General features: G+C 36.4%; 1 protein-coding gene across 6 annotated transcripts in view; it reads right to left on the reverse strand.

Moving 5' to 3' along the window:
* Nucleotides 1-14,493, reverse strand: part of MAGI3 (membrane associated guanylate kinase, WW and PDZ domain containing 3) — a 264,648-nt gene that overhangs the window by 84,623 nt on the left and 165,532 nt on the right. For 5 of the 6 annotated variants that reach the window (XM_024119937.3, XM_028488986.2, XM_024119936.3 and 2 more), the window contains exon 3: nt 1,779-1,898. The exons of the other annotated variant lie outside the window; for it this stretch is intronic. In XM_024119937.3, coding sequence (XP_023975705.1) covers nt 1,779-1,898 — 120 coding nt within the window. The remainder of the gene's footprint in view (nt 1-1,778; nt 1,899-14,493) is intronic. 6 annotated transcript variants of the gene reach the window in all.

Here is a 14,493-nt window from a genome sequence, read left to right on the forward strand (position 1 = left end):
GGCATATACCCTGAGAAAACCATAATTCAAAAAGAGTCATGTACCAAATGTTCATTGCAGCTCTATTTACAATAGCCAGGACATGGAAGCAAGCTAAGTGTCCATCATCGGATGAATGGATAAAGAAGATGTGGCACATATATACAGTGGACTATTACTCAGCCATAAAAAGAAACGAAATTGAGATATTTGTAGTGAGGTGGATGAACCTAGAGTCTGTCATACAGAGTGAAGTAAGTCAGAAAGAGAAAAACAAATACCGTATGCTAACACATGTATATGGAATCTAAGGAAAAAAAACCAAAAGGTCATGAAGAACCTAGGGGTAAGACGGGAATAAAGACACAGACCGGGGCTTCCCTGGTGGCGCAGTGGTTGAGAGTCCGCCTGCCGATGCAGGGGACACGGGTTCATGCCCCGGTCCGGGAATATCCCACATGCCGCGGAGCATCTAGGCCCGTGAGCCATGGCTGCTGAGCCTGCGCGTCCGGAGCCTGTGCTCCGCAACGGGAGAGGCCGCAACAGACAGAGGCCCGCGTACCGAAAAAGAAAAAGAAAAAAGACACAGACCTACTAGAGAATGGACTTGAGGATATGGGTAGGGGGAAGGGTAAGCTGTGACAAAGTGAGAGAGTGGCATGGACATATATACACTACCAAACATAAAAGAGATAGGTAGTGGGAAGCAGCCGCATAGCACAGGGAGATCGGCTCGGTGCTTTGTGACCACCTAGAGGGTTGGGATAGGGAGGGTGGGAGGGAAACGCAAGAGGGAAGAGATATGCGAACATATGTATATGTATACTGATTCACTTTGTTATAAAGCAGAAACTAACACACCATTGTAAAGCAATTATACTCCAATAAAGATGTTAAAAAAAAAAAAAAGAATGGCAGTGCGAAAGCTGCTACAAAGGAAGAAATGACTAGATTTGGTAACACACTACATGAAAACTGTGAGAAAAAGAAAGAAGTAAATGAAGACTTCCCTGTTTTGAGCTCTTGGTGCAGCTAAAGAGAGAAATTATTCTTTTGGATAGGGCACAAATGCATATTTGGATATGCTGAATTCATGGTTAGATACTTATTGAACACCATCTCTAGGCACTGAAGATAATATTGAGTAAGAAAGACATGATATCTGCTTTCACAGAGCTTGTGAAAAAGGCAATTATAATAGCTGATAAAGCAATGATGGAAAAGTACAGGGTGCTATGGGAGTACACAAGCTTGCCAGTGAAGAGTGTTAGATAAAGAAAAAAAAAAGATCTAACAAAGAATCATTTAAAAGTTGAAATTGATCTTAAATCAGTACTTCCTAGAATCAAGTGAGTAAAGAGTTAAGAAAAGAAAACCAGTTTTTCTGTTTTTGTTATTTTCCTCCTCAAATCTATATTCTCTTTTCTTCAAGAGAGGCAAGGTATAAATAGATTTTTTTAAACTGTACAGTATTTTTATTTCCAACCACAAATAGAACTCACAAATACTTGCTGAGTTCATATGATGAATGTGAATTACTATGAAATATGCATACTGGCCAGGTTGAATGATTTTAGTATACTGTTCACAATCAACTTTATAATACAGAATGTGTTTGCTTATTGTTTAATCCCATTTTAATTAGTAAATTACAAATAGCCTAATCAAAAGAAAAATCTCCCAAAGACTGATAGAAAAAACTTTAAAAAATGGTATTTTACTGACCAAATTCCCTCTGAAATAATTCCAATCAATCAGATAGTTTTCTGGGTTGCTGTTGTCAATATTTGAGGACATACCATCATACGTTCCACTTTCTAATAATGCTCCACTCTCTTCCAGTGCTTTGAACTGTTCAACAGAAATGAAATTATAGTCCACCCCTGGTACTTCCCCATCCCTGGGGGCCCTTGTAGTGCCTAAGGGGGAAAAAAAAAAAAAACAAGAAAAAAACAGGTTGTAAAGTGCTTTTAAACTTATAAAACATTGAGAATAATAGAAAAATCAGTTTATAGAGAACACATGGGAGACAGACTACTGAATATATTGTATATTCTAGAGTGATGATCAGAGAATTTTAGGCAAATTAACATTCCTAGGTGAAAGTAGGACAATAAATAATGTAGGATGAGTAAATATACTTTAATAAAATCTACAGATGGCTATGAAATTCAAAATTACAAAGATTAAAATGTTAGTGTCCAAGAAAGCTTAACTTTCCAAGACACAACAGTTAATTCTTCTTTTAAACCTCAATTATTATTATTTAACATTTGAAGGAGAGATAAGTCCACCAAGGATAGGCTTTATTTTCATGTAGCTACCTTACATATCTTTACTTCCTTAGCATAAATGTAAACTAACATTCTACTTACTAGAGTTGTAAAGGACAATTAAAAAAAGAAAAACAACTTTAAAAAACTCTTACTGAGCTCCATTTAAAAAACTTGAACAAGTATTAATTATGAAATTATTTTAGACTAATGAAAAAAGGACTTAGGGCTTAAGATAGGAATTCACATATTGCTTCTTAGCCATTATTCTCTTCAAGTAATTTCAAAACATTAAGCAGTAAATTGCTTAATGAAATTCACTACAGCAACAGAGCACTAAATTTCTATCTATTAAGGAATTAATGCCAAAGTAAAATGTTTCTTTCAGATCCAAGATATAAATTCAGGTTATGGCAGCATTGCTATATTTTACTGAATTTCACTGAACAAGAATATTTTTTTGAACTGATATTGGAAATATTTCAAATACTAGAGAATACAAAGAGATCCAGGTACTTAGCCTGGAAATAGGGTTGGGATATTGTCCTGCCAAGGATGCCTTCCCAAGCCTATTCCTCTATTTATGCTCCCTATTTGTTAATAGCACTCCAAGCCAGAAACCTGTCAGTCACCTTGGGTTCTTCCCTCTGCTCTACATCCAGTCACCAAATTTCATTGATTCCATCTCCTAAATACCTGTAGGATTTATCTACTTGTCTTCATTCTCACACTCACTTAATTCATATCATTATCTATGGCCTGTATTGTTGGCCTCCCAGGGTCAACCCTTTCTTCTCCCTGGCTACACCCCTTACCCAAACTGCAGCCAGTGACTATTCTAAAACAATCTTGAGCGAAAAACCTCTAAACCCATCAATGGTTCCCATGATCCTGGCATAAAATCCAGACTCTACCTCTTCAGCTTCTTTCTTGCCTCACGCCTTTCACATTCTAGGCTTTAGCCATAATAGATTTTTTTTTTCCCCCAATTCTTTTAATCTTCCTTGCACTCGCTTAACTCCAAGGCTTTTGTCCAAGCCATTCTTTTCCTTGGAAGACTTCCTATTCCCCTTCTCTCTTACCTCAGCTAACTCCTACTCATCCTTCAGGTCCTGGCTTAGAAAGCTTCTTTAGAGAACCTTCCTTGATTCCCATCTAGGGTATGGCAATATGCATGGACCACATCTACTTGGTTCAGAGCAATAGCCCCAAGCCTTGGCACCATGTAAGAACCACGGTAGGTACTCAATATAGAGAGTTGTCAAATAAATTAAGTGAAATTTTACAAATGTAATTAGCACAGTGCCTGGCAATATGCTATCATTATTATAAATTAATTCATGGGAAACTATTAATTGCTTTTACTTTTTAGTGGCATTACATTCTATTACATTTTGTAACGTGAAAAAAATCCACAATGATGATGATAAAATATTAATGGTGATGATCTCAGAAAATAATGATTAAGCCAACACTCTAAGCAACAAAGACTGTAATCAATGAATTTTTCCTTATTTTTACCCAGCTTTTTACAAAAATGAGCATTTCTTTGTCTTACATCACACAGGATACGAAATTAATTAGGAAAACATAACTTCCCTCTTTCTTAACATTCTTTCATTATCAAATTTTTGTTTCTCATATACTGATTAAAATTACATTGTTAAATTCCCCAAATCAACAGCTTTTAGTTCCATATTAAGTAAAAGTTAACATTAGAAAATAAATTCAGCGATTAAATTTATGATTAGCAGCTGTGATAGATGGAAAAACATGGCCACATATTTTGCACCTCCTCCCATCAAGAGATGGGGCCTGCTGCCTCACCTCTTGTATCTGGACTGGACTATAGCTTGCTTTGAATAATTTAATGTGATGCTGTGCAAGTTCAGGAGTCTAGATTTCCATCTTTGCCTCCTTGGAATAGTCCCACCACCATGTACAGATGTCCAGGCGAGACTACTGAATGATGAGAGAGTCCCAACCAACAAACAGCACCAAGGCCCCAGACATGTCAGTGAGGCCAGTTTAGCCCTTCCAACCCCAGCTGAGCCGCCAGTGACTGCAGCCACATGAGTGGGCCCAGCTGAGCTCAGTCAACTCATGAAATCATGAGAAATAATACATGATGGTTATTTTAAGCCATTAAGTTCTAGGATAGTCTGTTATGCAGCAAAGGCTAATTTAAATATTATCTAAATAAACTCTACTATAAAACATAATGACTACATAAAACCCAATTTAAGAGCAAACCATATTACAGATAATGCTATTTTAAAAAGCACTGACCCGAGGGGCAGGAGCAACTCTGCGTTTTAGTCTGGGATGATTATTATTTTTTTTTTTTTTTGGTGGTATGCGGGCCTTCCTCTGTTGTGGCCTCTCCCGTTGCGGAGCCCAGGTTCCGGACGCGCAGGCCCAGCGGCCATGGCTCACGGGCCCAGCCGCTCCGCGGCATGTGGGATCCTCCCAGACCGGGGCGCGAACCCGGTTCCCCTGCATCGGCAGGCGGACGCGCAACCACTGCGCCACCAGGGAAGCCCTGGGATGATTATTAATGGTACAATTTCGAGCAAGCACTTAATCCCTCTGGGCTTTGTTCTCTTTCTGCAATGTGGCATTGAGCAAGATGGTGTTCATGATTCTCTCCATTAACAGACATAAAATGTTATGTGTGATTCCAACATATATATTTCCAAGACTCACAAAGTAGCTTTAATGTTCATTCTTTTTACAAATGTATTATAAATTTTCACTTCTTCCCCCTCAAAACATGTACTCTCATACACACAAAAAATTCTCTACCTTCCCCTACCCTACCACATTGCCATCAGCATTCCAGAAAATTTACCTTTCTATTCTCCTGATACTCTATATGTTTAATGTAAAGCTTTGTACATCCCCTCCAGTCAACACTATATTTCTCCTTTTTACATAAAAATTCCTCCAAGTTCTGCTTACTCAGTCTCCAATTCCTCTCCTCTCACTCTCTCCCGGGCCCATTCCAATCAGATCACTGCCCCAACCACTCCCACTGAGACAACTTGTTATGTGCATCAGCAGTCTCCACTTTGCTTAACCCAATGGTCAAGTCTCAGTCGTCACGTTACTTGGCCAATCAACAACCTTTGATATAACTGATCCCTCCCTCCTTTTTGCTTTATTCTGAAATATACAGAAAAGTACATAAAACATATATATGTATAAAGTTTAACAAGTAATAATAAAGCAAACTCATCCAGGTGAAGAAACAGAACATTACCAGGGTGCCAAAAGCCCCCTGTGTGCCTCCAATCATAAATCTCTCTCTCCCTCCACCCCCAAAGTAACCACCATCTTGACATTTGTGATGATGATTTCCTTTCCTTTTAAAAATGTTTTTACCAACTAAGTAATGCATTTCTGAGCAACACAGCTTAGTGTTGCCTGTTTTGTAACTTCCTATGAAGGGAATCATATCATATGAATCCTTTTGTGTCCACATCAATACTTGTTATCAGGTTTGTAAACTTCTGCCAATGTGCTAAGTATGTAAAGGCATCTCACTGTGTATTTAATGTGCAGCTGCCTTATGAGATTAAACATTCTTTTTCATATATTTACTAGCCACAGAGATTTCTTCTGTTGTGAAGTGGCTGTTCAAGTCTTTTGCCATTTCTCTACTGGGTTGCCTGCCTTTTTAAAATTGTAGTTCTTTACATTCTGGATACTACATTACTTCATCAAATCTAAGTAATCAACAGCTTCTAAAATGCACCATTATTTTATCCCTAAAAAATAAAAAAAACCTGGCAATTATAATTGAAAGATTTCATGTATTGTAAGATGTATTCCAATTATAGAGGTTAAAATGTGAAATAATTGTGTCAGTATTGAAGCACTGCATCTTTTGCCAGATATATGTGTTGCCAATGAGGTATTTCTGCTAAAATGTGAAATATGCTTTCTTCAGATAGTGCTTTCTGCAAAATCATGCGCCAAAAATAAGAGAAGATTATGGAGAAAATAGGATAGGGTTGATCTCTGAAAACTTATTGCAACTTTGTAAATAGAGCACTTGGTAAAATCAGTAACAATCCCAATGAAAAATATTAGTACAGTTTAAAAGATATGTTATATTCTTAATAAAAAAATACTAGAGTAAATAAAATACTTTGTCTTTAAAAACAATAGGAAAAAAAGAAAGGAAAAGGTAGCTTGACAGAAAGGGATACATGGAGGGTTGAGGCTACTAAATAACGAAGATAAGGCAAAAGGTGCAATCAACAATTTTAAAATAAAGCACAAGTTCAAATTGAGAAAAGAGGCTAAATTGAGGTGAATAGGCATCATACATAGTAGAAACAACATTCAGCTATGTTTGTATATTCTGTGTTTACTTGATGACGCAAAACATTAGCTAGGGCAAATGAAATAAGAACCAATATTACCTCGGTTCAGTTGACATCATTCTCCTACCTACTTACCAATCACATATGAACTTACCTGCATTATTGAAACAAATGTTGTAGAACAGACAGTATCTTCTCCCACTCTGTGATTTCTTTTCACTTTTTTTAAAAAATAAATGGTCCTTTGATGACAGAAGTTTTTCATTTTAATGTAGTCAAATTTATCAGTCCTTTCCTTTATAGCTAATGGTTTCTGTGTCTTGTTGAAGAAATCCTTTCCAAGGCCACGGAGATATTCCATATTCTTTTTGAAAAGCATTACAGCCTTGCCTTTCACATCTAGTACTTTAATGTACTAAAACAATTTGTTTTTTGGACTTGATGGGAGGTAGTAGTCCAATTTCCTTTTTTTTCCAAATGTCGTTCAACAAGATTTATTGAAAAGTCAATTATTTTCCTCCCTGATCAGCCATGGCACTTCTGTCATGGGAATCTTATATAGAAACACCCATATAAGACTGGGTGTCTATCACTGGGCTTTCTATTACATCCCATTTATCTACTGACCATTCCTGCACCTTTATCACAGTGTTATAATTATTATACTGCCACGATAAATCTTGAGATATAGCAGAGCAATTCCACTTACCTTGTTTTTTCTAGTCACAGCCTTTCTATATAACTTCTGGAATCAAGCTAAAAATGCTGGAATTTTTACGGAATCTATTAATCAATTTGAGGAGACCTGATATCTTCACCATATTGAGTCTTTAACCCATGAACAAGAAATGTCTCTCAATATATTTAGATCTTCCTTAATGTCCCTTAATTTGACCTTATAGAGATCTTTACACTTTATACATATTTAGATTAATTTCTAGGTATTTCAAATATTTTTATGTTATACATGATATCTTTTTGTAAATTTTCATTTTCTAATTGTTGCTAATATAAAAGAATATAATTGGGGGAGTTTATTTGGCCACTTTATCATGATATAATTTATCTATAATAAAAGTCACTAATTCTAACGGTACAATTCTATGAATTTTGGGAACCACTGCCCCCAAAAGTCTCCTTGTGCCATTTTGCAGTCTCCCACCCTGTGGCAGCCACTGATCTGTCGTCACAATAGTTTTGTCTTTAATAGACTCTCATATAAATGAAATAATACATTAATTTGATTTCAGTAGCAGTTTGTGTCTGGCTTCTTTCATTCTGTATGACACTTTTGAGATTCATCCAGTTTGTTGTTAAATATACTTTTATCACTGAGGTGTATTCCACTGTATAGATATACCAAAATTTGATTATGCATTTACCATTGGTGGACATTTGGGTTGTTTCCAGATTTTAGACAGTACTATAAATAAAGCTGCTGTACATTTACAAGTCTTTGGGTAGATTTATATTTAAATTTATGTTAGGTTAATACCTAGGAGTAGAATTGCTGGGTCATATGATAAGTGTATGTTTAACTTTATAAGAAAAAGTCCCAAAGTAGATGCACTACTTTGCATTCCCACCAACTATATATGAGAGCTATAGTTGATTTACATTATAGTTTCCACGTAGGAATTCCTTTCTGGAGCTTCTCGGCAAATCTGCTTTTTCTAAATCCCAAGAAAAATCAGTTGATGGGGAAAATGAGGAAACAAAAGGTATTACAGTTCTGCTGTGAGAATTAAAGCGTAATAATTTGAGATAGAGATGTTACTGGTTTCGACTGAAAGTAAGAGCAGGAAACACTGAAAAGTAGAATCAAATGTTAAAGCTGACATTTTCAGGGACTAGGGCAGAAGCCTGGAGGAGAGCAGCAGTCACAACCGACTCAGTCATTCTTACCTGCAGCTGTTCTCATGCAGCAAGTGTGTGGTCAGGGCTCTGCTGCTAATGGTGGGTTGTTCTTGCAAATATAATGTTAATAAGTTTATATATATTTATACTTTATATAAATCCTGTGAGTGATGTTCCAAAAATATTACAAGTTTTGAAGGCTAGATAAGACCTTAAATTGGCAGTTTCGCTATATGATTCTGTGCAACGTTTTTAACATTGGTTGGGAGACCTGAATGTTACCTGAACATTATCCAACAAAGTTCTCTGGCATTTTTCACCATTTGATATTAGCTGTGAGTTTCAGTGTTTTGTAAATACTTTAAGAGAAGAAATGCAAGAAGTGAATGTTGTTGCAGAACACTTCAACCTGAAATCAGAAACTAGTCTAAAATGTGAAGTAAAAGCAACATAGATTTCAATGGCAAAAACAAAATCAGGGCAAGAAAACAAAATATTTTCATCATTAAAAAAGGAAACAATCCTAGAGAAATAGAAATAAAAACAAAAATAAACAAATGGGACCTAATGAAACTTAAAAGCCTTTGCACAGCAAAGGAAACCATAAACAAGACCAAAAGACAACCCTCAGAATGGGAGAAAATATTTGCAAATGAAGCAACTGACAAAGGATTAATCTCCAAAATATACAAGCAGCTCATGCAGCTCAATTTCAAAAAAAACAACCAACCTGATCCAAAAATGGGCAGAAGACCTAAATAGACATTTCTCCAAAGAAGATATACAGATTGCCAACAAACACATGAAAGGATGATCAACATCACTACTCATTAGAGAAATGCAAATCAAATCTACAATGAGGTATCACCTCACATGGGTCAGAATGACCAGCATCAAAAAGTCTACAAACAATAAATTCTGGAGAGGGTGTGGAGAAAAGAGAACCCTCTCACACTGTTGGTGGGAATGTAAATGGATACAGCCACTATGGAGAACAGTATGGAGGTTCCTTAAAAACTAAAAATAGAACTACCATACAACCCAGCAATCCCACTACTGGGCATATACCCTCAGAAAACCGTAATTCAAAAAGAGTCATGTACCACAATGTTCACTGCAGCTCTATTTACAATGGCCAGGACATGGAAGCAACCTAAATGTCCATCGACAGATGAATGGATAAAGAAGATGTGGCACATATATACAATGGAATATTACTCAGCCATAAAAGGAAACAAAATTGAGTTATTTGTAGTGAGGTGGATGGACCTAGAGACTGTCATACAGAGTGAAGTGAGTCAGAAAGAGAAAAACAAATACCTCATGCTAACACATATATATGGAATCTGAAAAAAAAAATGGTTCTGAGGAACCTAGGGGCAGGACAGGAATAAAGACACAGATGTAGAGAATGGACATGAGGGCATGAGGAGGAAGAAGGGTAAGCTGGTGAGAGAGTAGCATGGACATATATATACTACCATATGTAAAACAGATAGCTAGTGGGAAGCAACCGCATAGCACAGGGAGATCAGCTCTGTGCTTTGTGTCCATCTAGAGGGGTGGGATAGGGAGGGTGGGAAGGAGAAGCAAGAGGGAGGAGATATGGGAATATATGTATATGTATAGCTGATTCACTTTGTTATACAGCAGAAACTAACACACTATTGTAAAGCAATTATACTCCAATAAAGATGATTAAAAAAAAAAGAATAGTGGGTCATGAACAAAAAGGAAACAAGCTTATATGAATGACCAATGGTTAACACACAATTTGAAGATGCTTTTGGACGTACTCAACAATTTTATGAATGTCAATGCAAAATGAAATATATTTTTTTCTATGTCTGAATATTTGTTACCAAACAAAAATCAAGACCATCAGATAATGCAATTGATACTTTGCGTGCTTTAACTTTTCATTTCAGGAGTGAAAAATTCAAATATTAAGTATGTGTGGTTATTACCTTTCAAATTTTTAGATGATTTTTATTTGGCATTTATTTTGTGTTAATGTTCCCTTCTTTTAAGGGTTTCTGTTAGCAAATGGCTGTATCGGGTTGAGATCATTTAAAAGTGTTATTAAAGTCTTGTTATATTAGTTTCTAATAATAATAAACCATTTGATTTTATATTGTCATTTTCTGTCTTTAAGTGCTTGGTGCACTCAGGAGAATCCATCCCACACCTCAGTGTTTATAGTCATTATTACTGCTATAATGGTCAAGTGTAGCTGTCATTTGGGTCCCAAGGTACTTGGCTCAGCTGGTACTTCATCACAATCAGCCACAGGTTATACTATAATTAAATTGTGATGTCACTTGTCACGAATTACCAGCAACCTACTTCCCACTGGAAGGAATCTGGCTCTGGGCTCAAGCCCAAGTACACAACCGAAACCAATCCTAAAATTCCCTTCTTGGAGGGTCTGTCTCCTGGAACTACTACCAGTACCAATTCTGTATCAGCCAGGGTCCAAATAGGAGCAAGAAACTAGATGGTAACTTGAACAAGAACAGCTTAATGTAAAGTATTATCAACTATTTATAAAGAATTAACTAAGAGGGAATAAAAGAGAACTCTAGAGAGTACCATCCTCAAAGAGATGCTCTCAAAGTCTGGGATTCAGACCTTGCTGGAGAAGGTGTGTAGCAGCCCACTGGATGGTAGAGAAGTTTACTGGGTTGCCTTGGGACAGAGCTGGTTCACAACCAGTAGGCTGAGGCTGGTGGGCAGGGAACTGTCTGCTGGAGTACCCATAAAATTCACCAACAAGCTGCCTTTGAGTGGTAGGGATGATGTAGGGGGGTGTTTTGGACTTACTAGAAAACCAGCTGGGACACTGGCTAGGCTTGCTAGAAACCCACTGGAAAACCACTTACAAGAGATATTGCTGAAATCTGGGAAGCCTGCTGGGGTCCCCACAGAACTCATCAGGAAACTGGGAGGAATTCAGCTGGTGCATTGGTGGAACTCATGAAGCCACCTATGAGGGTGTTTCTGAACTTGCTGCTGGGCCTCCCCCCACCCCTCCCCCTCATCCCCCTCCCCACCCCTGCCCAGGTGCACTACTGAACTTGCCATTGGGTAGCTGACTGGTAGAGTGCTGCTAAAACCTACTGAGTACCTTTTTGCAGGCAGAAGCAAAAAGAAAAAGACACACTGGAACCAGGAAAAGGAGCCTCTTCTTTCTAGTATCCTTCCTGCACACTCTACTGACGAAGCTACACATTGTGTCATGTGGTAAGGGAAAAATGTGACAGTATCATAAGCATGCAAAAAGAGCAGATATGAAGCCAAGAGGCAGTGAGTAATAAACAGGCAGACTAGTGTTCTGAGAGATTCTATCATGAACTAGTGTTGGACTATCGTCAAATGTTTTTTCAGCACCTATTGAGAAGATCATATGGCTTTTCTAGTCTGTTCCTATATTAATCTTCAAATGTTATGCCAACCTTGCACTCCTCGGACAAATCCCACTTGGTCATAATGTGTTATCCTTTTTCTATATTGCTATAAATTGATTTGCTAAAATATTTAAAAGATTTTGAGCCTGTGTTCATGAAAAATTTTGATCTAGTTTTTATCTCACTTTAGAATCAGGATAATGCTCAGATCACAGAGTGAGGTTGGGAACTGTTCTAATTTTCAGAAGAGGTTATGTAGAATTGGTATTATTTCTTCTTTAAATATTTGGAACAATTCACCAGCACCATCTGGGCCTGAAGTTTTCTCTTTGGGAAAGTTACAAACTACAAATTTAATTTCTTTAACAGATAGAGGGCTGTTCAGTTCATTTATTTTTTCTTGAGTGAGCATCGATAGTTTTTGTCTTCCAAGGAATTTATCCATTTCATCTGAGTTGTTGAGTTTATTGGCATAAAGTTGTTTAGCATATTCCTTATTATCCACTTAACATCTGTAGGATTTTCAGTGATGCCATCTTTCCCATTCTCAACATTGTTGTTTATCACTTTTATTAGTCTGAAAGCAGCAGCTTTGGATTTCACAGATTTTTCTCTATCATTTCTCTGTTTTCTATTTTATTGATTTCTGCTCTTATCTTTATTATTTCCTTCCTGCTACTTAATTTGGGTTTACTTTGCTCTTCTTAAGGTAGAAATTTAGATCATTGATTGAGATCTTTATTATTTTCTAATATAAGTATTTAACACTATAAATTTCCCTCTAAGTACTGCTCTAGCAACATCCCACAAATTGATATGTTGTATTGATATGTGTGATACTTTGTAATTTTCCTTGTGGTTTATTCTTTAACTCACAAGTTAGTTAGAAGTGTGCTATTTAATTTCCAAATATTTGGAGATTTTCCAGATATGTTTCTATAAATGATTTCTAATTTAATTCCATTATGATCAGAGAACATATTTTGTACGATTTAAATCCTCTTAAATTTACTGAGTCTTGTTTTATGGTCCAGAATATGGTCTGTATTTGTAAATGTTCCAGGTGCACTAGAAAAGAATGTATATCCTTGTGTTATTGGGTAGTATGCTCTAACAAATCACAATTAGGTCAAGTTGGTTGAAAGTGTTACTCGTGTTACAACCTTGTTGATTTTTTGCTTACTTTTTCTAAAGTAGGTATTGAAATCTTGAACTATAATTATGAAGTTTTTTCTATTTTCCTTTTAGTTCTCATTCTGGTATCATTTCATTTCCATCTGAAGAATTTCCTTTACTATTTCTTATAGTACAAGTCTGCTAGAGGAAAAATTCCCTCATCCTTTTTTGTCTCAAAAATTTCTTTATTTCTCTTTATTTTTAAGGATATTTTTACTTTATATAGGTTGGCATTTTTTCTTTCCAGCATCTTAAAGATGACATTTGACTGACTTCCAGTTTGTACTGTTTCTGTTAATAAGTCTGCAGTCATTCTATATTCCCCTGCATGTACCTCTTTTTCTGTCTGCCTTTCACATTTTCTCTTTATCACTGGTTTTTTCAACAATTAGATTATTATGTACGTTGATCTTTTTTTTTTTTTTTAATGTTTCTTCTGCTTGGGGTTTGTTGAGATTCTTTGATCTATGGGTTTATAGTTTTCATTGAATTTGCAAATATTTCAGCCACTATTTCTTCAAATATTTTTTCTGCTTCCCCCACTTTGGCTTGATAGTGTGCCATAGGTCAATATGAGCAGATCACAGTCCTGTTCTGCTTATAATCCAATGTCTGAAAACAGCTGTTATAGATATCTTGCCCAATTTCTGGTTGTTTATGATAAGACGGTAAATCCAGTACCAGTTAGTCCTTCATTGCAAAGGTAGAAGTCTCTGTGTCTCTCTATTTGGTTGCTTTTAAAAAGTTCACTGTTTTACTCTTTTTCCTCCCCATTGGTTTATATTGCTAAGTCTTCAAGTTCACTGATCTTTTCTTCTGCAGTTCCTAATCTGCTATTAAGCCCATACAGTGAATTTTTGAAGTTCCATTTAGTTCTTTTAAAAAGTATACATCTTGTTTTCTCTTTATTCTGTTCATACTGTCCTTTAAATCCTTGAGCATATTTATGATGACTTTAAAATTCTTGGTATGGTCATTATCTGTGTCCCTTCTGGTTTTTTTAAAATTATTATTCTTTTCTTTAATCAGCTCACTTTTCTTTTGATTATGGGTCACATTTCCTTGTTTTTTTGTATGCCTAGTACTTTTTTATTAGACACTGGACATTGTGAATGTTATGTTATTCAGTGTCTAGATTTTGTTGACTTCCTTGAAAGAGTGTGGATTATTCCCTTTTCCTCCCCTCCCTCCTTTCCTTTATTTTTACTAACAGTTAAGTTACATGCATATTCACTTGATCCTTTTGGGACTTTTTAAATTTAACTTTGTTAAAATGGGCCTCAAGGAGCTTAATCTATGGTCATTTTAACCCTACTAGTAAGCCAAGACCCTTATGGGGTCTCTCCACTCAGTCTGGTTAGAACTCAAATTTCTCTTGGCCCTGTGTAAGCTCTGGTATTGTTAACCTTACAGCTCACAGAGAGTTCTTTGCCCTGCTATGTGAAGTCTCATCCTACACATTCTCAGCTT

This window comes from Physeter macrocephalus, chromosome 4 (genome assembly GCF_002837175.3).
Source record: "Physeter macrocephalus isolate SW-GA chromosome 4, ASM283717v5, whole genome shotgun sequence".
Lineage (NCBI taxonomy): Eukaryota > Metazoa > Chordata > Mammalia > Artiodactyla > Physeteridae > Physeter > Physeter macrocephalus.